This window comes from Echeneis naucrates, chromosome 13 (genome assembly GCF_900963305.1).
Source record: "Echeneis naucrates chromosome 13, fEcheNa1.1, whole genome shotgun sequence".
NCBI classification, from domain to species: Eukaryota; Metazoa; Chordata; class Actinopteri; order Carangiformes; family Echeneidae; genus Echeneis; species Echeneis naucrates.
The window spans coordinates 14,122,040-14,146,315 of NC_042523.1; the positions used below are offsets into that span (position 1 = coordinate 14,122,040).

The window sequence follows — 24,276 nt, forward strand, 5'->3', positions numbered from 1 at the left end:
CACATCAAAGGCTGCCATGGATTCAGGAAACAGCTATGTGGTAATAACAGATAACAGGGTAATAGTTCAGTTTTGCCATCTTCTTTCCCTTTAAAACTTTTATCCACCTGGAGTGTGGGGCTTTATCTGTCACAGTTATCCATTCTATAGGAAAGCATCTCTTTCCCATCTCAACCCGCCCTTTTATATTTTACACAGTATCAATTTTTGCCGTTCTTTTCTGCCGAGTCCAAATGTCAACTGTGGCATCCTTTGCTTGTGGATTTGTCAGCCTCAGCCCCATCATAGTTCAACTCACTGCAGCAGGATAAATTAAAATCAGACTAAGAGCATTAGCATGCTAGCCTTTGTAATCTGATCATTACATCTTTATTTTTATATTTTTGAACTTTGGACATTTAGGGAGTGAATAAAGCATGCACACAAAAACAATCTTTGGGGATTGTAAAACAAGACACGAGAAAAGGAATAGATAAAAATAACTATAGAAAGGGAAAAGAAAATATTAGAGGACCACTCATTCAACCATTCCACAAATGTCATGGATAGTGAGGTGAGTGAGGATAACACTGTCCCAACATCGAAAGAGAAATGCATTCATTAAGTTTCAGACCAAGTGGGTCATATACGTAGCACCGTCAGGGCCACTTGACCCACTTGGTCCAAAGTTTAGTTAATACATTTTTTTTTTTTTTTGGCAGAGAGAGAACGTAATCCTCATCATGACATATGTCATTTACAAACAAAATATCTACTCTGATATTGTGGATTACTCCGGAAACAACCACCGGCTGGTTTCCAAGCAGATACCACAACGCCAAAAATATATTTCTCTGCATGTCTTTCCTGAAAATCCAAATTTTCCGAAGATAATGTGTTGACTTGCTAGAACTGTTTCTGAATCCAATATGGTTTTCAGTGTGTTGTGGAAGTCTGCCCAAAAGTGTCTTATCTTTGGGAAGTCCCAAAATATATGGCTGTGATTAGCTTCCCGAAGCCCACACAGTCTCCAGCTTTTAGTGTCCCCTCCATCAACGCCTGCTTTCTGCATCGGTGTAGGACAGAAATGAGTAAAAAACTTACAACTAATCTCACATCATCTATGAGAGAGCGCATTTCCACAGAAAATTACACACTTAACCAAACCTTGTTTGATGTAGAAAAGGTCACCCTCCATCCTCCATTTTTTTATATTCTGTGGAGTGAGGTTTTTTTTATTTTTTATTTATTTTTGTCAGAAGGCCTTTGGGCTGCGAAATAACACCCTCAAGTCGCACATTTTGATAGCAGCTATAAATATGTTCAGTATTGGACCACCTGTTTTATTTCTAAGGTTGTTTTCAAAATAGTTCTGCAACTGAAGGTATCTAAAAAAAATCTATTTTTTTCAAGATGCTCAGGCATTTAAAGACTTAATTTTCTCTTTTCTGTGAGTAAGTGGAATATTGTTACTCCTTTAGAAATTAAGAATTTCTGTCTTCAGTCCATTTCATTAGGCCTGAACCCGGAATCAAAAGCACACAATTTAATTGTTTGTGATCTTTGCTCTAACCTTTTGGAAGTACATCATTTTTCCAGTGCTACATGAACTGGAGAATGATTCATGACTGATAGTTCTATAGCTTATCATCATTGTTTAGCCTTGGCTGCAAAATAATACTTAAAAGGGGGTAATGCCATCTCCTTGACTCCTTTAGGGGTTATCATGTTTTGAATTTGAACCTGGGTTTCCAGCCCTGCCAAATAAATCTGAAAATTATTTTTGATCAATTCAGAAAACTATTTTAAGGGAATTTGAACCAAAAGTGCTTAATATAGAAAGAGGTACTGCTGATGAAAGTTAAATTCAACTTAATTTATTTACCAAAAGATGTCACTTAAGTATTAATTTTAACTATCAAAACATTTAGCTTCCTGTACTTTAACACTGAAGATTTAAATACACCAGTATTGTACAGGGCTGGAATCTGCATTGACTTTTACACTAATGAGGTTTGATTGAGGTTTGCCCATTAGGCTATTATGAAAAAAGTACCACCGTCACCCACGGTTGGGCATCACTTGAATGATAAAGATTCATTTTCCACAAATTAAACTATCTTGTCAAAAAGCCAAAGATTCAGCCTGCACGGCTTTTTATAGTCAGCAGGCTATTTGTTAAAGTGTATCTCTGAGGTCACATCGGATATTAAATTCTATTAAAGTATAAACAACTGTAGGACACTCTGGATGAATAATTACTTGCAATATTATTGAATTACATGAGCTGAAATTCTTTTGATAAAGGTGCAGTGCGCCAGAATCTACCATTATAAATCATTCATTGTGGTGCGACAGAGATGCTCTGCCTCAAAACATATTATCCAAATATGAGGGAAAAGTACAGGAAAATCCCATCATCATCATCATTATTGCATTTTTGCTTTCCCTTTTCATTCCCTTTTCACATTACAATTGAATATTTATCATATGAATTCCAATATGATTTTCTTTAGTAAATCTCACTCAGCTCTATGAGACACCATGTTACTGTCACCACCAGTATTGCTGTCTGTTTGGTCCCTGTTAACATTTTCGCTTCAATCCTTCTCTCTCACCGTCTTTCTTCTGTCATCAACATTACTCTCTTCATTCCTCTCTCTTCACCTTTCCTGTGTTTTCGACTCATCAAACCATCTGCTGGTCTGCCTCGACCTTCCAGACAATGACATGCCATTGGCTTTATCTGTAGGCCAGGCCTGTTGGGGGAGATATGCTGACTGACAGATAATGACACCCACTGAGAACTAGGACTCTCTCAGGACCTGCTGTCCGCCTGCCTGCCCGCCTGTCTGTCTGAGATCCTTTGGGTATAGAAGTGGCACTACAAGTACCATAATCATCTTCAGCCTCTTCCTGATCATCATCATTGGCATCATTGAGATTATCTTTGTTCTGTAGACATCCCACCACAATTACTATATCAGCCGTCTCTGTGACAATCCGCCTGCCAGGGGTCTTCCTTCTCGCTGCCTCTTCTTGTCCCTTTCCCTCTCTTTTCGGTCGTTCATGCTCAATGCGAGCTATAATTTATCTTTACTTTTCCTAACAAAAAGGGGTGATAGTCGTGGTGATGGACTTTTGGCATTAGTGTCCAGCTAAGCCTATTAACTTGACTGTGTGTGTGTGTGTGTGTGTGTGTGTGTGTGTGTGTGTGTGTGTGTGTGTGTGTGTGTGTGTGTGTGTGTGTGTGTGTGTGTGTGTGTGTGTGAGGGGCTGTCATAATGCACCCAACATGTCCTGAGAGGTTATACAAAGATGAACCACTGGTTGTTCACCAGGTCCAACCATTCTTTTCCCAGATCCAATCAAAGAATCCTGCTGAGACTGGTGTTAAAAAAAAATTGGATCCGTTAAAGACTCCGGGACATTTGCACAACTTTACCAAACGTGTACTTATGAACTTTTGCATCTTCATTAACAAACAATACTTTTACTCTGTCAACCACCAGCATCCGAGGTGAGTTGCTCCATATCTTTGGAAACCTCTGCCCCTTTTCTGTTGTTTGCATCAAACTTTTAGTAACGTTAACTAACCTTTTAGTAACACCTTGTATTCCTTTCTATGTTTTGACACGTCTCTTACTTGAATCTGTGTCCAGCCACTGTGAGGATACATGAAATGGTGAGGGATGGATTTGTTTGTTGTTGTCTGTCCATGTTACCAACTGTTGTCCCAGCCCTCCAGAGACTCTCCAGCCTCTGAAGAATGATCTCCTTCCTCATGGCCAGCTTTGACAGGAGCTCGCAACACTCTACACAATACGTATTTCTATTTGTTTCGTCATGTTTAACCCAGGGGAAGTCATCCTTCTGCGAAGGACTGCATGATTTGGTTTTTTTTTCTGTAGCTTTTGTTAGCTGCTACCACTTTCATTTTCCTTACGTCTCGATTGCTGAATAAAATTGGAGTGTCATGGCTGTGACAGTAACAAAGCTGTCAGCTGCGTTATGATCAGTTGGCACGCAAAACTCTCTGTCGAGGACAGTCAGGTGTTGTATCCAGGCTGGGCTTGTGCTGTGTGTTTTCAGGACTGAGGCTGTCCAGATGGTGAACTTTTAAATTTACTATCACAATGTGACATTCTGCTGGACTTTGGCCATGTGGCATCTGGCACCGTTAATGCTCACAATCCACTCAAGTCATCCCATGTGAGTGATTGGCCGACATCCTGTCAATTAAAACTTTGCTCTGAATGTCATATACACAGTTATCAGGACAGACATGACTTGCCACCATTTCCGTGTGGGGGCACAATATGTTTTTAAATGCACTTTTAAGATGATAGTGCATAATGAACTCCATCTCCGTATTCATAACTTGCATCAGCACTGGATGGCTGCATTTCAGTGAGGCCACTGCATTGGCCCAGTGGAGGTGCAGATGCAAAAATAGACAGCGTTTTCCAACAAAGGAAATCCTTTCTTTGTTGTAACACAAAGCTCTGTCATCAAGCTAGCAATCTCAGTGGCCAATCAAATATGTGCAAGTGCACATTTATATTTTTATTTCAGAGCTGTCCGAATGCAAGGTGAGCCACTAGTATATTGTTTGTGTTTGGCTATTTTTTAAGTGCACTTTGCCTTGGCATTTAGTAAACATGTAAAGTACTGGGCCCCACTGAAAGTCTATCCAATTTAATGAGGCTTAAATGTAATCTGTGCTTGAGAGATCTAGTGTGGGCCTTTGTTTTCAATTAACACAAACAAATGTGCTAAAGTTACAAATCTCCTCTCCTTTCTGCCAATTTTACAACACCTACAAATGCCAAATACGAGACAGCAACCAGTCCTTAATACGAGGTCAGCAGCAGTTCATGAACCTAAATAAACATCGAGTGAGCCTCCTCCACTGGAGACAAGCCCACACCAGTGTGGTCTGCGTATGATGAATCATACACCCTGCTGTCACTGCACGACAGCCATTGCTCACACTCTATCACTATGCTGTCAAAAGTAGCCCGGCCCTTTTTAAAGTTGAAATGTTTGCCAACATTCACGGAGAATAGATGGCAATTAGTTGGCATGAAGACATTGTGATTTGAAGTGTTGGCCTGAACTAAGCTGATTCAAGAAAAAGAGGAGGAGGCTGTTTTGCACCGATGAATTCCTTTCAAACTTTTCCAACCCAGTGGGAGTGAAATTCAGCAAGAACCAACATTAGCTTGTCAGGGGGTGAAATCAAAGTTCAGGCAATGTTGTATACAGGAAGACCCAGTGACCCAATGTGTTAATGACAAGCCAGCCGGCTAGATTGCTTGTTTCTGTAGTTATCCACCTTTGTTTTTTCTCCTTTGATATCCTCTACTCCCTAACCCACCTAGACACGTCTATTTCATCAGCCTGAGTGCTCCTGTGAAAGGTTTCTGCTGACTTATTTTATGCTTTGTGAATGTCTTGCGGTTATGCAAGGGCCTGGTATGTGGAGCCTTTCCGCAAATAATGTCTGTCTGCTGTCTGATGTCATTGTCTGTTGGTGCAAAAGTATTAACAATAGCTGGCAGGAAATAGTGTTGAGAGCATCCACTGGATCTTTAGTGCTTTAGATCAACATCTGCAGTGTTTTCACCATCTGTGGTGGTCGGTGCCAAACACGGAGTTTGCCAGATATTCAGTTTGTTTTTCCTTTAGCTCTTTGGACCAAAACTCAAGGCTGCCAAAATGGCATCTTTACTGTTTATGAGACAAATCATGTATCACTGCTGTTCGAACTACTCATTCCTCCCTGCAGTTGGTTTCATTGCCTTTAAGAGAGGGACAAGGAAGAAGTATAGAAGGAAGTATAGGAAACTTTTTATTTATATGGCAATTTGTCTTTTTTTTGGTGCATGATCTTGGGTTTAAATGGATTTCGGGTTATTTATATATATATATATATATATATATATATATATTGTGTCAGTAAAAGAGGTTGTTAAAAGTTAAATCTGCCACTCCTGGTTGTTTTTGCATGAAGCTCAGCACATTCTGAGGCTCCTAAAGCCTCAATGGTACTGCATCAGCTCGTTGTGTATTTGCACTTGGCTAGTTGTTGTTTAAAAGCTGCGTGGCTCTGCAGTGGTGCCAGGTAATAAGCTGAAGTGGAGCTGAAATTCAGTGAAGTGTGGCGTTATGTAAACAGTTACTCCCCAGACACATATTCATACAATGCACACACACGCTAAAAACACATTCAGCACAGTAGCACACATGCACTGTGTCTCCTGCGAGTCCTGCCTCACAGACATGCTGCATGAGACGCTCGCTCATTGTTCCCCAGAGTATAATGTGATTCCAGTTGTAACTCAGATTATAAACATATACTGTATGAAACAACCAACCAGAATACGCCATCAATATTACTCTCTTGTGCTGTGAACACAAGAGAGTAAGTGATACAGTATATATTACATATTTCACACACAATCAGTAATTATTATCACAGCTGTCATTTCATGGTCTCTCTCATCCGGTGCAATATATTCTGGGTCACAGACTTTGCAGTCTATTCTATACTCCCCACTCTTTTAAGAAACTGCGAATAGACGAACAACTGCTCCTGAAGAATATGTGCATCAATGTGTGTCAGACTCTTTGAACTGTGCTTTATTTTGTAGTTTATCTCATTTTCAAAGGGCAACAGCGGTGCATTGGTAATTTTTAAACCTTCATGTGCTGTAATGTTGCCATTATGGAGATCATATAAATGTAATTATATGGTAATTACTTTACTTGGCAACTGTGAGAGCAACATCTTTGCTCTGTGATGGTCCTATTGTTTAAGCTGATATGGCAAAAAGCTTGTCTACAGAGAATTGCTGTCAGAAGCCATCAACAGTACAGCTTTCTAATTATCTTGTCTTGATATCAACATAGCCAATAACTCTCTGCATATGGAAGTTTGAAAAGGATGTGCTTCCTCGTGTGCTTCTAAGTCACTGGCTTCTACATTCACAGAAACTTATCTGAGTTTTTTTTTTGTTGTTGTTGTTGTTGTTTTTTTGTAAAAAATGGTGACGTTAACACAACCAATCATTATCGCTGACATCATACCATTGATATCCAAATATGTTTGGCTTTATTTCCCCTTTTGACCATCAGTGACAACAGAGGATGAGCTGCTGCCTGAATATACACTAATCAAAATGTGACTCAAAAGTTTTTATGGGTTGGCAGAGCAAACCTTAATATTCAGTCACACATTAATGAGACTTAACACATTAGTCCACTTGCACGCATTATGATAGGTGCATGTGGGCTATAATTGCATTATTTGACACGAAGAAATCAGTACTTGTCACCAGGTCTTCCGTGAGCGAGATTTTCTAATTATGTAAGATAGCACCTCCGCTTCCTTCGGTTGTGCACACCACAGGGCTTGTGGATGAGATTGATTAAAGTGTGGAAATAGCAATTCCATTTGCTATGCAGTCAGACAAGCAGGCAGATTGGCTGTGGTATAGTTCACAGTCATGCTGCTGCAAGTGAAGAAAACAGCTATTAGAAAAGCATGAGGCACAGCGTTTTCACCTGCTGACATACACGTGTGCATGGGAACATGCAAATGTATTCACACACTCACAGATAAACAGCATCCGACACCAAAACGGCTGCAATGGCTGCCTAGTGTCTCATCTAATTAATATCAACGCAAGCATCAAATAAATGAGAAATGCTGTTTATGGATTGTTGAAAAATATCAAATTAGTGAAGTTGTCAATTATCAACTGTTTACGTGGATAAAAAAAAATAGGCAGCATGAATCAGGCTTCTCAAATGATGCCTGTGAAATGACAGGGACAAGCTTTCTATGACTGGATGGGAATAGATGGGAAATTCTGTGATGTTTAACGCCCTAATATGTGTATTGTTTGCGTGTGTATGTATGTCTAATCTTGTTTGATTATAGTACAGAGAGGCACCATTTAGTTAATAAAATTAATATGAGGTAGAGATAACCTTGACTGTAAGTGCATGCCCAAAGTAAAATAATAATAATAATAATAAACCTTTTATTTGAATCACATGTCAGTGTCTTTGGCCCCTCCATGAAAACACCTTTTACTAAAAGGTAGCTGAATGTAGGTGTGAAAGAGAAGAAGTGCTTTGTATTCTTGTTAGGTCCTTGACCTTTACATTTACTGTTGTGCATCACTCATACAAAGGCCCTAATGTGAATTGCACTGTTATGGGTTCACTTTAAATGAGATGCACTTTCAATAAAAATGCACACAAAACCTTTAAGGATTCATGTGAAAGCAATGACTCAAAATTTGGCAAAGCTATTTTTAGAAATATTATGAAGCAGAAAAGCATAAAAGATGCCGGTTAGTATAGCAAGGAGAGAGCTGAAATTATGAGACAGTGTCCCACAGTACAGCTTGAAAAGCTAATTAGCTGCTTTGTTATTTTGTTTATTATTTTTATTTTTAAAGGCAGCTGAGTGCACGGCCTCGTCCATAGCGGCTTCTTAGTTCACTGTTCACTGTTTTTGTGTTGGCCTATTTTCAAGGAAAACAAATGTGATTCTTCTGCACACGATTGGGTGACTAATCAGCTAGCCATCACAAATCAAACCGACCTCTAGATAATGTAAGCAGTAGAATTGATTCTAGAAATTTTGGGGAAAACATTTGTGCATATTTTTTGATCAGATGTGTCGATCAGACATTGTCGGCAACAGAGGTGTTCTTTTTGAGAAATCCAGGAAGGATCCTGCTGTAATTTAAAGTTGTACATTGACTTGCTTACATGGTCAAAAAAGACATGTAACTTAAAAAAAAAAAAAACAATGGCAAATTTCCACTGATGCAAACGATAAAACAAGTCTGAATAGAACAGGTAGATTTTGGCCTGCGTAATATTTACATCATCTGAACTGGACCACAGAATACGAGAAGTTCGTTGATCTGCAGGGGAAATAAGCATTACTTTATGTCAGTGCTTAAACAATTCAATATAGCAGATTCTATGAAAAGCAGTAAGTTTTGCACCAGTGCACTCACTCCTTCACGTTACCTGAGGCAAGAGAACCAGTCGCTCAAGGTACCAATAACCTCTGAGAGTAGTGGTTATTGGTACAGTAGCCCAATAAAGTGCATGATTTCCAACTTACACCATTGTTTTGCGATTTGGATCAAGTACGTTACACCACTTTACAGTATCTGTATTGTTGAAGGCATTTATTTGGTCACAGGCCAAGTCCCTCTGAACATTTGGCCCCCCTTCTGTATCCAGTAATGGCTTTTCTCACAATCAAGCACATGCCTTGGACAGCACATTAGCATTAATTACTTTGTAATTATAATAAGTAGGCAAAGAGCGACTTCATTTGATCTGCCGGTAACACTGAGTCTGAAAGAAATGGAGATGCAGCCACTGAGTTAATAGAAAAGGGTAATGACCTTTTTTTGCCGTTTTCTACTAACATTTCATGCTTCTCTATGGCCGCATTAGAAAAAGTATATATTTTATGATAACTTATTTCAGTTTGTCTGTACTACAAGAGCTCTTATCGCAGGTTGAGGGCCAAATGCCTGGATTCTTGTTAACTTTGGCAGCAGCTATCCAAACACACGCTTTGGTGTCTGTGAAAAAGGAATAGACAGAGAGAATAAAACTAAAAACTCAGTATTCCGTAGTCAAAGTGGCAAAAACTGTAATAGCAGTGTGTTAATGTGGGTGAAGAGTGCGTATGTGCGTGATCATAGCTGCATAATTGTGTTTTTCTCCTCTTTAACCAATGGTGATGAAACTGCATCGGTCCATGTGATCGTTCACCGTCTTTCATACAGTCACTGAGAACGACAATGACAGCAGACTTTTCACGGTGTTTGCAAAATGGTTTAAAACTATTTTCAAATGTTTAATTTAATAACGAATAGGGGGTTAACGCATTTACTAAAGGATCAGATCTCGGAGAAAGGCTCAAAGATTTCAAGAGATTCATTTCTTTATCAGTGTTATCTCACAGGAATACTCATTTCATACTTCCTCTTGTCTGAGCCTCAGCATACCTTCAGGCTACTCATTGATTGACTACGTTGGATGAGAGCCGAGCTCTTGTTTTCCTTGTGTAAAAACAGCTTTGTGGATGCACTGTCATGCATTGACCACACCTAAGTGTCAGCTCCGGTGAGATGTAAAAGTTTAATTTCCTCCTGTAGGCGTAACTATACTTGTGTGGAGAGATTTGAACTGAATAAACCATTTACCTTGGTTAAATTGGTATTCACTAAGTTTTATCGCATATTTGTGACACGAAAAAATATCTAATCTACTTTTTTATTGTTGAGAAAAATTGGCACAGTCTAAGAAAGACAGAAAAAATGATGGTGAAGGTTACCGTATAAAAAGACAGTGGGGTAAAGACAAGATAAGGACTAACATTATGATGTTTATTCAAAGCTTCCAATGAAGTAACTCTTTCACTTATGAGATAGTTTTTCATCTATGATTTCTGTATTATGAAGAACACCATTCAAGATTTTATGAATTTATGTTGTAATTTTACTGCAATGCATCTCAAGTTTGAAAACTTGGTTAACTAAGTAATGTCTGAAGACTTTACCCTTTTATCCCTGTGCTGCTGTAAAGTCATTGCAATTCAAGGGCTCCTCCTGTATTTTATGTTTATTGGTCCAACCAAAGGTTGGTTATTAGAATTGCTTTCACAATAGAGGGAAGCTCTTGGTCGGTGTTATGGGGTATAAAAGCCAAAGCATTGAGAGTTAAGTGTTCCACAGAGCTGAAGGGGATTACAATATCAGTTTATAATTCTCTGATGGTCCAACATTTCCAACAAACTTTCCCTTTTCACCTTTTGATCCATTATTGATATCAAAGTGCGAAAAGCAAGTCTGAGTATGTAATACTGCTATGTTAGGATGTAAGACAGCAATGGTGAAATTACACACCAAAGTGGCCTAATATCTGAAATCATATCATCTCCTGCCTCTGCTTTACCTTTAAGTGTTATCTATATACTGTACCATTTGTTTTCACATAGTATGTTTTACAATAATCTACAGCACTGCCTGTTTTATTGTTCTTTGTTCTACTCAGAGTGTAGACCTTTGGAAGTATGTTACAGTTCATATAAATGTTGGTTGTTAACACACCAACTGCTGTTGTTGGGCTGTAACATGATTTAATGGTTGAACATTAAATGTTTCATCTAACTTCTTTTTACATCATAGAAATACTATTAATTTAAGGTGTCTAAAATGAGTATTGGTGCCTTGGTCAGTTCAGTCAGTTCGTATAAAGCATCCATTCAGTTAATAGTTCATAAGGAACACTTGAATCCCCTTCAATACAAAAGACCAGCAATAAATAATCACCTTGTGAAAGTTATAAGATTCTGTTGTAAAGACACTTTGTTTCAACTGTGATATTATTCTGGGGGCTGTGTTGACAGGTGTTGGTAATAATATTTATTAGAATCAGTGCTTACAGGCTGATGAACAGACACATCTCTGCATAATGCAGCATCAGTTGGCTGAAACACACAAATTATAGCCCTGAAAATTATTCTACAGTTAAGTCAATATCTCTTAACACAGTTTCAACACAAACTGGCCATTACAGCTTTAATGAAGGGTCTTTAATGAATGAGTCTGTTGTTACACGCTATGTGTATTTTAGCAAAATGTTTTTGCAGTGTGTCATTTAAGTTTTTCCTAAAAATGTGTCTGTTTAATCAAGGGATTATAACAAGTGACTTTTCTATTTTGAAATGTATAATCTCATTCAAAATAAACAAATATCCCAAAAACTAAATAAGACAGTGTGCAATCTTATTCAGTCATCCGCAAAACAATGCTGCAATACAAGCAATACATTATTGCAAAAAGAAATCTCTGTACATCATGTCCTTATAGAATGCGTTGCTCTTGTAGCAAACTGGTTTAATTTTGTGGTGCACTTAGACAGTGTAGCATCTCTGAAAACTACTCCAGTGACTGTGAGACTGAATTCTTTTCTGTGCCTTCGTGAAAGTGAAACAACTAGATATTGTGAATGCCTCTGATGCCTTAACAATATTCTATGTGATATATTTTTATGTTTGCAGTGCTCTGCAAAATAACATCAAAGAGGTGCAGGATTTTAGCTTTTAAGCTTTCAAGCCTTTATCATACAGGTCATGTATATACAATAGCACTGACACTCTTAAAGGCATTGTGTGAGATTCTGCTCCGTAAAAGCTGCTCCTAAAGTGGTGGGATTTATTAAGAACAATATGCAGCCTATGTTGGTACTCTAGATTAATGGAGAGTAGTGCGCACAAAATGTCACCAAAGTATTGGTGCTAATAAATCTATTCACCTTGAGACCAGCTTCAAGTGCCCTGAACTTTTATGTTCAACCTACCCAAAAAAAAAAAAAAAAGAAAGAAAAATCTTTAAATACATGACCTGTCTTTACGGGTTCTGATGGTCATCGGCCATATGGCCAGCCCAGGCCCTGAAAAATACTGCTTACCAGAGTAGATAGTTATTACAATGACAACCAATCTCTATTTTCCTTTTCTCCCATCAGCTGCCATTCTTGATGACCCTATGGAGTGCAGCAGAGGAGAGCGTTTGGCCATCACTCTGGCCAAAGACAGCATCAACAGGAACACAAACCGCTCCACCACTGGCAAGCTGGAGGTGGACATCTTTGAACTGCTGAGAGACAGCGAATATGAGATGGGAGAAACGAGTAAGTAACAGAGGAACCGCATTGCAATTACTTGGTGAGGGAAAGATGGCTTTTCTATGTTTGTGCTCATTAGGGTGTAAGTCCATTGCCTCGTATAAATATGATTTTTGAAAGAGAAAAAAAGAGAGAAATAGTAATAAATGCGAGGCACTGCTGAGTCCGGTCAGCAAATGTGCCGTTAAAGAGCATCTATCCGTCTACTTGAAATCAGCAAGTCTGTCATCGCAATTCGGCTGCAATGTCTTCTTTTTATTCAGTTTTTCAAACTTGTCCCCTAAGCACAGAGATATGTCTGGTTTAACATTATTTTGGTCAAACTGAAGCAAAATAATCACTGAAATATATACCAAACTGATGTGGTGCAGAAACAAAAAAATGAGCTGTCATTTTTTTGATAGTTGCATTAGTCAGAAGGTGTTTTATGTCTTCCTGCTGTGTTATCTGTTTTTTGGGGTTTTTTTCTCCTGGAGTTGGACAGAGCAAAGCAGCATGGAACAATAGTTATACATGCTATCATTGTGTCAGTGACAGATTGCATTATCGGGGGCAAAAAAAAAAAAGAAAGAGAGAGAAAAACCCTCCTCAAGCTTCCTTGTGGTCTCTGAAGCCCACTTTGAGAACTACTGACTTCATCTCTAAATGGCCCATTATGAAATTGACAAATACATCACTGAGGGTGACTCGTTGCAATAACTGTTTTTAGTCAATTATTGTATCGGTGCTGCTACATCACAGGCCGCAACCAACCCCTGTTTTTATTGGCTAGATTTCCTTTAATATTTCAGCAAAAAGGTATCCTAAATCAATAAAGCACACTATGCATCTGCAGAAAACAAGAAACAGCTATGACAAGAAGTTTAAGGATTGATTTTCAAAAGCACACATTCCCACAAACTCCGGCACTTTGGTGGCTCCCCTTAATCCACGGAAACACTGCTTCACTTACCACAACAAGGAGAAAGTGTACTACTCTCTCTGCCTGGTTTACTACCAACCCTAGCTAAATGTGGTTCCTTCTATGTTCCTGTGTGTGTGTTTCCCTGCGCTGGTGTGTGTTGGTGTGCGTGCCGCTTTCTGTTTATGCTGTGCAAATGTTTCGTGTGTGTGATTGTGTGTGTAATTAGAGGTAGGAATTGGATTAGGGACGGCTCAGTGGCCACAGTTAGATGGAAATATCACAGAGGGAGCACTACCTGCCCATGAAAGTCCCACCCCTACCTTTCAAACACCCACTCGTGTTGTTTATACAGCTCTTAAATAGATGCCTCCTTGGACTGGCTGATGCTTGCAAAGACAGAAACCAGCACATTACAAGACTCCAGTTCACAAACACACATCCTTTCACAGTTAATATCCGTACAACAACTGCCATGTGTGCAACTATTCCTCCCCTTGCGCCCAAAAAAATGGTCATGTATTTCCCCAATCTTACTCATTACAGTGCCAATCCTTCCAATGTTCCAATAGCTGGTATTGATCAGTGAAAATCAGTGTTGGGCAGGGAAAATGGACACTAGTCTATCTGCTGACCTTCTGACCACAGTTTGACTGCAGTAAGCAGCCCAGTAATCTGAAAATTCATGACGCTGAGGGGGACGCTTTGTTAAAGAGGTCGACTTTTGACTACAAGTTTACATACCCTGTCTCTCTCCCTCTCCTTCACTCTCGCTCTCTCACACAAACACACATATGCAACGTTAGCAATGCAGGAAGAGAGCGAATGAAAGTGTCATGGCGGCCGGGAGCATGTTCGCTGACAGTCAAATCATTCAGCTTTGTAATTTGTTGAATTCATGCAGGCAGGTGCAGCTGTGTGTGTGTGTGCATGTACTCTAAATGTGTGAATGAGTAAGTATGACGTCTGTGTGTTCATGTCTTACAGCCCCTATGGGTACCGAAGGGATTACTTGTTAATCATTCGATTCACTGCCTTTGGATTCACAGTGTGGGTCAGAAAACGGTTCCCCCTTGCCTCTTCCACAAGTAGCTGATTAATGCCCTGCTTTTGCCCGAATAATAATAATAACAAAAATAAGTGTGTCGTTCTCACATCATTGGGTGAAGAAGTTTAATTAGAGGCCAAGGATTATAAAATTACAAGGAACCACATTTTGTTTTCCATTATAGAAGATTTAAGCATTTGGCCTGTGCTCATGGTGGAAGAGTAACACTCACATTCTCTAAAATGTTTTGCCTGAAGATTTGTTTTCAGCCCCAAAGGTATAGCCTTTAAATCAGTCCTTGGAAATGTACAAAGCTGAAAACAGGATGAGATGTGTGTATCACTTTTTGAGCTATTATAGCATTCGTGTGCAAATGCTCAAATACCAGATTTTATGTTTTAGGCCTCCAGATATCACTGCCTGACACTTTTTCTAGCTTTCTTCCTTTTTCACTATCTGCCTGCTATATGACTACAAGCTTTGCCCACAAATTATTAAACTCTCATGGGTAGAAGCTATAGGATTTTGTCTTTTTTTGACGTATGCACCAGGTTCAGCATATTAAATGGAGACAAATGCATTCAGCCTTGCACAATTCACCAAAGCATGTAGGTTCAGGTTCCCTTGGGACGGTCGAAGTGCTTGCTCAGGTTGCTGATCAGATGTTGAGAGTCAGCATGAGCTTCCATTAACCTCTGGCTGAAACAGACCTTTTTTAAATGCCTTTCTTCAGATTCTTCAAGAAACTCCTCCACTTCACTTTTTTCTTTTTTCTTGTTTTTTTTTTTTGATAGCACCTGGTTTACGCTCTCTCTAGGTTTCTCCACTCCTTTCTCACCATTTTAATCATTATCTCCCCCTCTACCTTTTCTTTGCTTTCTCTCAGTGTGCCAGATCATGTCTAAAGGGGTGGTGGCAGTCCTCGGTCCTTCTGCCAGTCCGGCTTCCAACTCCATCATCAGCAATATCTGTGGGGAGAAGGAGGTGAGTGTACCTACGTGGCCTGAAGTTTTGGGTCAGCCTGTTCATAGGAATACCACCAGTACGGACTTTGAAATAATGATGGCCATTAGTGGCTTCTGTCAGATTGGAGGGGAATCAAATCTAACTTGTTATTGAAAAAGTACCTCAACAGCCTCACACCTCACCCCTCTTGTCCCTCTTGAATCAAAGCGCCGTTGGAGATTTTTTTATTCTCCTCCATTCCCATCATTATCTCAGAGAACTATACCAGCTTGTCACTGTTTTTCCATTTTATAATAATAATAATAATGAAAAAAATAAATACACAAAAGAACTAGTTTTGTCATTTTGCTCTAAATGGTGTGTGTTGTGTGTTGAGAACAACAAGCTCCTGCTAGTGCCGAGTACATCAGGCTAAATTAGAGATTTATCAAGTGACAGATGATATTATAATTGATATTGTTTTGATAAACCCACTCAGCTCCACAGCTATATTTTTAATTTCTAAACAGTGGAAAAAACATGTTTTTCTCAATTTAAACCTGCCTGGGTGAATTTAGAGCTTTAGTGTTCGACTGCATGAAAAGCAGTCCCAGTTGGATGCTTATTGGCTTGTCTGAACTCTGACATGGTGTACTTTCCCGTCTGATCTCAAGAGACAAACACCTTTGAATTATAGAAAACCAAGAACTAGATCGAAATCAATTATGTATACGAAAAGAAACACATGTTCATACATTTCTGTACTCTACTGCTACACTTTGTTGTGTTCACTTAGCCTGGTATTTTTTTGTTTCGTAGAAACTGTTTCGATTATAAAAATTATTTATATTATCTACTGTATGCTAACCACAGATTTAAAAAATTACATATTAGTCTTCATTCACTTCTTCCCAACCCTATCTTGTGTGTACTAGTGTGTTCCCTGCCATAATTGGATTTGGTCCACAGAGAAGATGCCTTTTTAACCACATGAATTTGATCAGCATGACTATTAAAATCCACCCCATTACCATTCCTTTCTCTTCAATATCCGGTGGTTCAGTACAGCCTGTCTTTCTAATGAGACATCAGCCTCTTATAGTGTTAAACAGACTAGGACTCCCTACTGTTTAAAATCTCTGGTGGGATTGACTGGCGGGGCAAACTGCTTTGGAAAAAAAAAAAAATGACTGTGATAATGCCACGGTATGAATATTAAAGACCCCATAAAGTGAAAAGTGCCTTTTTTGAGTTTTCTACTGATATATTCGGTGCAGTCATAAAATGCTCTAAGGAGCTGATAGGAGTCAAATGGCTCACAGATTCCCCAAGCTGTCTGAAATATAATCTGTTGTATCCCTTTTTTATTGTACTAGTGTAAATGTATGGCGATAATCTTGACCAGAATACTCTGAGGCTCAGCCAAACTTTTTCACAGGTAAATAGGATTTATAAATGTAGCTGTCATCACATTGAAATAAACTTTGTCCTTTCCACTTTCAGCACTTGATTTAAGCAACAGTTTCCATCAGGTCTTGGCACTGTTACACTGACTAATAATTCAGTACCAGGTGTATTTTCAGGGTACAACATGCAGTCTGTTCCAACAATAGAACAGATTGACAGAATCATATTGATGTGCATTGAAATACTACAACTGCCCATCATTTTTGGTGACATGCAAATCAATGTCTGTTTACTTTCCATTAATCCATGTTAAAGACCAGAGTTAGCCTTTACCAACTACATATTGGAGATTTAATAAAGGTGTAAGTGGTTTTTTACTGTTTGGTAGCGTCATCAATCAAGCTATAAAGTCAGTAAAAATGTAAATATTCAAGTAAGGTAAAGGTCCCTAGATTCATACTATACTCGCATACATAACTGAGGGACTCTTACAGAAACGAGCAAGATGTTTCATTTATGCAATTAAGAAAGCTTTTACACGTACAAGTAAAATTTGCTCATGTGCAGCAGATGTGTGTGAGATTCAGCATAAAAGGTACAAGCCAGTATGTAATGTAGTGAAATGTGCATTCAGTGTAAAATGTAAATGAGTTTGGTTTCATACGTGGTAAATCTAAATCATAGCCCCGATGACCCTTTCTCATCAAGATATTTACTAACTCTACTTAGTGGTCCAAAGGCCACAATGTAAAATGCTTGGCGTAAATGCGTCAGGGTATTACCCACTCTGTTTTTACGGCAGGAAAACCGTCCCTACACCAGATGCTTGGTTCAAATGGCTTGTGGCTTTGTCTCTTCATTAATCATGGGAGTGTTTCAGAGGTAATGTAAAATAAACCAATCACAGTGCCATCTCCCAGTCCCCTTAAAAGCCGGTGCTGGTTGCATCTTGGCAGTTCGCTAATATAATGGCTCAGTGCTTCACGCAGAATTAGATTCTGTGACAAGATGATTACATATTGTAACTGACCACTGAATACATGGACACTGCTCTATGGGCAGTGTGCTGCAAGAAAGAGCTGTGTGGATCATTTTGCTGCGAGTGGCACAAACCATAATGTTAAACATTTTTATGTTACATTATGAGAAGTGGAATGAAACACTGATAAATATAATGAGGAGGAGATTCATTCCACATGGATGAGACAAAAAGAGGATTGAATCTGTTTACAAGAGGAGATTTTGCTGTATACACAAAAGAACTCAGGCACCAAGTTGTACTGACAACAGATAACAGATTAATACACCCAAGGTAAAAACCTGTTTCCTTAGAAGGATTTTGATCCTCTTATTTAATTCTGTTTTATATAACAAGCACTAATGACTATTTTTAGTTTGTCCAACGGTTAATCAGATAACTGGTTTTTAATTTGTGGTCATCAGGATACTGTTACTTTATATATATATATATATATATGAGCCGTACATGATGCACACAGCTGGAAAATCACATTCCTTTGGTTTGGTCCCTGAAGATTAGTATTAAAGACAACGGTGTTAAGTCAAAATTCTCTGATTACGGCCCACATTATAGGTTTGAGGTAAGCATTGCTGTACTGTGTGTGTTTGTGTGTATTTTCTGTCAAGCAGAGAAGGTCATATTATTCATACAGCTTGTCAATGGAATTTTCTTTCACAGCCTTATAATCGTGGTGGGCTGATGTAAGTTAACCATTACACACAGTAACTGTGCGTAATGCACAGGAGATACTCTTAATTTAACACAAAAAGCTACGCACTGAGGGGGAAAACATGGCCCTGGGAAGCAAGATAGGAAATCAAACAAAAAATATTCATCATATGCCTTAAGAAGTGATTTCAGTTTAATGGTTATCAAAATGGTGGTCATCTCAGATTCTGCCTAGATTAACAGCAAAGACAACTTCACCAGTTATTACTATTCAGAAGAGGACCATGAAAAAAGTTCAGAGCACATTAAAGGTCCACCACAGTGTAAAATTTTACAGTACGGAAATGCTTCCCTGCTGATACAGAGGATGAGCTTAAGTATACCAAGACAAGGCAAAGTTATTCTTAATGTGATGAGCAGTCTTACAGGATCTTATCATTTAGGTAGTGTAAAGCTTTTTTCAAGAGCTACACTTGAGGTCTGCTGCTCGTGCCTAATCATTCCTTTCACTAGACAAATGGCAATACTTTTGATTGTATCCATGAGCTATGTTGTGCAATGTGTAGAAATTGTCACATCCTTAAATAATATCAAGGAATGTTTCCCTGCTGTCAACCTGGAGTGAGAGGCGTGTGTGTGTGTGTGTGTGTGTGTGTGTGTGTTGGGGTGAATTAGTGTGCATGCATTAGTCTGACCGTCTAATCCCTCACTGTGAGTGTAAGGCCACGAATGCTGGCATTCCAGCTGCATGGTTTCCTGGAACACCGGCAGCAATATTGTGGCTGACAGACCTCACAAGGTGGTCAGCACATCATTTACCCGCCACGATCAATCACTCCCCAGGTTCCAATGCTGCTGCAGAGGCAACTTCCACCAAGCTGACAAAGGAGTGGGACCGAGGAAAGCTGCTACTTCAGAGGGGCTGACTGTGTGCATCGTGGTGGGAGTTTGGTTCCATCGGATGCAGCGTGCAAAGCAAAGCTTGGGGTCAGGATTTAGGGGAAGGGCAGATTAATATCAGCTAATGGGAAACATTAACTCTGGTTTTGGATAAGAGGCTCCTGCTGCTTTACAGGTGCTTATCAGCTGGCAGCTGCAGCAAACCAGAATAGCTGGAGCATGCAATGCCGTTTTGTTTTCTGTGCCGTTGTTTCCTGTGAATTTCAAAGATAAGAAATCAGATTATTTAAAAGTATTGACTTAGGTATTGAATAATGAGTTCACCATTCAGATTTCCACCAGGTTCCACCTACATTCCCCGTTTTGTACCCTCTTTTTTGTACAAAACTTTCAGCAAAGGTCATTTTGCCACAGACAGCTTTAAATTAAATTCAATAACTGACAAAAAGTTGACAGAGATTATGTTTTACCTCGCTGCTTTTAACCACGTTTTAGTTTGCCTTTCATCACCACCCTTACCATTAAGGATGAAAAAGTAAATCTTGTTTTGGCTAAAAATTAGTAACGTATTCCCAAATGATTCCAATATGTCAGAATCAGTATTAACGTCAGATGTCCAGACAAAACAGAAGATAGGTCATAAGACACATATGTAACATAATTCTGACCCACTGTTATAGCTTTAGTTAGGAAATACTTGAAATAATCTAAACATTTCTTTTCATTTTGTTTCATTTGCTCAAATATGTTCAAGTACTAGATTGTGTGTCCTGATGATGATGTGATGCAGTGCTTTGCTAAACTGTGAGAACTGGTTTTCAGCTAAATTTGAAAAACTCAAATTTAGCTTTTTAGTTTAATTCAAATTGAGTTTGGAATCAAACATATTTCTCAAGATCACTTTATTAGTAGGCCAATGAACCGTAGGAAACCCCCACATGGGCAAACAGGAGCAATTGTTTAACAGGACCCCAGACAAAGTGAACAGAGAAAGCTGAGGCACAGCTGATTGCTCGTGAATGGATGTTTTTGAAAATTTGCCAAAGCTTTGGGAGAGAAAGGTCTTGCAGGTCCATTGCTTCATTTTTGTCATAATTGTGAAGGAATTCACCCAGTGAAGATGTGTGTGTGTGTGTGTGTGTGTGTGTTCATTCATTTGTCCAATAGCTGCTTTAGATTCTGCTCCTGCTGTGTTGTGTTCAGTTTGTGCAAGAATGTCCAGACTGATTTAAATGGGTGACGCGTCCTGCAGCTTGGTGCTACACAAGGTGTGGAATTGGGTTTTGTGACATGATAAGCCAACCAGCCAACCCAGCAAATCCTCTCTGACCAGAGACCGTTTATACGGCAGCTCTGCTCCCATTAGACCGTCTCTCTGCTAGATGCACCATAGTTGGTCAGAGCAAAGCCACACAGCACGTCTCCTGGTTGCGTGGTTTGCCCGAACACACACGGACACCAGTATTATCCAAACATTATTCCTGAGCAGAAAGGGGAGGGGCTCTATTTTTACCTTATTAACCATGTTAAAACATTTGGAATGAGTTAGTGAACTAATTTGTTCCAGTGTTCACGTAGACTGAAAGTTGTAGCCACAAATAACTGCTGAGACATTCATGTTAGCTTAAAATGATTAACTAACAAAGGCTGTCATTGAATAAAGTCTGATAGTGGATAAATTTTTCGATTTGCTGATAGTCATTTTTACACTTTGCAGCCTCGTACATTTATGTTCCTAAATTATAACAACCGTGTTTATAGTTTAATCGTCCTCAGAGTAGCTTTGATTTGTTACAGGAGGAGGTGAGGAAAGCAGAAACAGATGCTCTGCATGTGTGAACCAAACAGCTGGCGGTCTGACTGTAGTGCTTACACAAAGTTCATTCTTCACACTAACGTTTTTCTTCTTATAGCTTTTTATAGAGATTTTATACATTTCAGTTTCACCAGTAGATTAGGTTTGCTAACTCATTGTCATGTTGATATCAGGTATAAGTTCATCTGAACGAACTAACCCTAACCCGAAAATAAGCCATTCCTTTACAAGTAAACAAGCATGAGTCTTCACTGAAAGTTCAGGTCGAAGAGCAGAGAACAGCTGTGTGTGCATTTTCAATCACCGCCATTATTTTGGTGAAGCAGTGCAATTTGCAATTTATAAAACAAGATGAGCGAAGGCGAATATGGACCATGGATTGTCATTGGGCTGATTGCTCTCAAAACGGCTGTGGCAATCTCAGTAATGCATGACAACAACAACTCAACAATTGGGAAGAGGCTTCTTCAGGAAATTATCACTTTGTCTGGATGGTGCAGGATGGGATGAGCTGAGGACAAGCAGCAGATGCTGTGTGCTTTTATTCAGATTTTACAATAAATGACAAGAGGTTTATGATTCCATTGATATGACCGCAGTGTAATGGTTATTTTTCATATTACTTGATCTCAGATCTCAGTCATACAATAAAATGAACATCACTTGTCCATCGTCAATTATGATTTGCTTAAATTATATATTGACGATATAAATATTCTGTCATTGGTGTGCATTTGTGACAGAAACAGATATGAATTGGAGGTATCAGTTTTTCTTAAATACACATTCTCACTATAATAAAAACAAATCGTTTTGCTTTTGCAGACTTATTGAAATGAAACTCTTGCTTGTTTCTGCCTGTCCTCCAGCAACGTGCACCTCACACAAAATACCACACAGAAACCACATAAAAAGTAAATTTCAAGGTCAGTAAAAATGCAGTCAGAGTGCTGCTTGTACGGTTTTTTGCATTGCCATGAATAAAGGGGCCCTTTACCTTTTTTCAATGCCTCACGGTGTAGTAAGTACACAAAGCCACCTGCACCTTGTAGCATCAGATACAGCGAATCTATTTTCCAGCAGCGATTAGATTGTGTCAGGTCCTCATGGAGGAGCTAAGAATTCGTCCTTCAGTAAGACTTTTTCTTGGGCATGCTCTTCTGTCTCCCTCTCAGCTTATACAAAGAAAGCCTACATTTTGTCCCAAGTGTCTTCATCTGATCTATAGCCATTAGTAGTTAATCCAAGCTCTGCTGTTTATTGGTCTGTCTTGGTTAAGATGGCGTACTTAATAGACCACTATCTGTTGCCATAGCGCTCATATTGGACTTTGTTAGTGCCTCATACTGTGAACCCTTCACCTGCCTCTCTGAGCCTTTTGAACTCTTGGTCTCTCAGTTCCAGATATTTCATTTCTTTTGTCTTGAAGATTACATACCGCACAAAGAAATATCTGCTTACTCGTTGATAATGATTACAACACCTGGGGCCTGCTCCGAAGCCCGAGGGGTTTCAACCATCACAAACTGAATTTTTAAAGTTTAGTCTTACATAAAATAGTCTTAATTTTTCAGTCTATATTGCCAAGTACATTTTTTTGAGCAGAGCCTGCAGGCCCTGGGGTTCCAGCTCCAAATAAAGACTTTATGGTTAACCTAATAAATTAAATAGAACCAAACATTAAAAAAGACAGCAGCATTATAATGACTATTTTTTAATGTTGTATTACTTAAAAACGCCCACACAAAAGCCTTTGAATGACTACTGCTTATCTTGGCACAGCTTTATTGCCTACCTATGTCCTTTTCTGCTTTGATTTACACTGTTCTCCTCTTACTCATTGCACCATTTCTCCTTTATCAGAATCGGATTCAGACAACTTTATTTATCCTTATAAAAGCAATTCCGTTTCCCAGTACCCTGAGCACAGTAAACACAAACAGCCTACATCCACCATCAGTTACAATCACATCAGCATGTCAAGAGAAGACAGGCAGTATATTGATTGGGGGGGGGTTACTGATAGTTGTAGTAGTAGCAAATTCCGGAACAAGGACCACCAACATACAGTTAGAGTTGGCATTTAGCAGCTTAATGGCAGAGGGTATGAGGGACATTGAGTAGCGGTCTGTTTTTGCCAGGGGAGTTTTAAAGCGGCGGCCTGAGGACAATACAGTGAATTCAATGGGCAGGATGTGGTTGGGTTGGCAGATTATGCCTTTTGCCTTCTGAGCCACACATTCTTCCCAGATTGACAAGTCTCTCTGCTGGACTCCAATAATTTTGGAGCAGACTTTAACAATACTATTTAAGCTGTTCCTGTCCACTGTTAGCCCATTGCACCAGCATAATAGGGAAAGGTTAAACGATTTTGGTGAAAGACACGCAGCATTGTGCTACAGACATTAAGAGGTCCATTTGCACAGTATTTTGATCCTCTGCTGTCTCCATGTTTGCGTCAATACTTCAAGTATGAGTCAAACACAGTGCCAGGATATTTGTAATTGTCCACAATCTCCTCTCCTTTTTGGGGGGGATTATACTGGCTTCAGGCTCAGCAGTGTTTTTCCTAAAGGGTTAGGGCTCCGTGATCAGGCTCTGAATCGTTGAGAAACAATAAGAGTTCTTAATCATTTGAGAATTTCAGCAGATAGCTACCCTCTTTTGATGACCTGCAACTGTACAAATTGAAAAGAATGGGAAAGAAACTACAACCCTGAGGTGAGCCTGTGTTAGACACCAGGATATCAGACATCACATGCTGTAGTCTGTCAGTTAAAAAGTTCAAAATCAGTGATCAGTGTTGGTCAGCTTGGTTAAAATCAGGAGCAAGGTGTTTAACCAATAAATGG

General features: G+C 39.2%; 1 protein-coding gene across 1 annotated transcript in view; it reads left to right on the forward strand.

The window, feature by feature from the left end:
• The window catches only part of grik4 (glutamate receptor, ionotropic, kainate 4), a 130,005-nt gene that overhangs the window by 17,994 nt on the left and 87,735 nt on the right, over positions 1-24,276 (forward strand). Inside the window, exons 2-3 of the mRNA XM_029517000.1 lie at positions 12,559-12,723; positions 15,553-15,650. Coding sequence (XP_029372860.1) covers positions 12,559-12,723; positions 15,553-15,650 — 263 coding nt within the window. The remainder of the gene's footprint in view (positions 1-12,558; positions 12,724-15,552; positions 15,651-24,276) is intronic.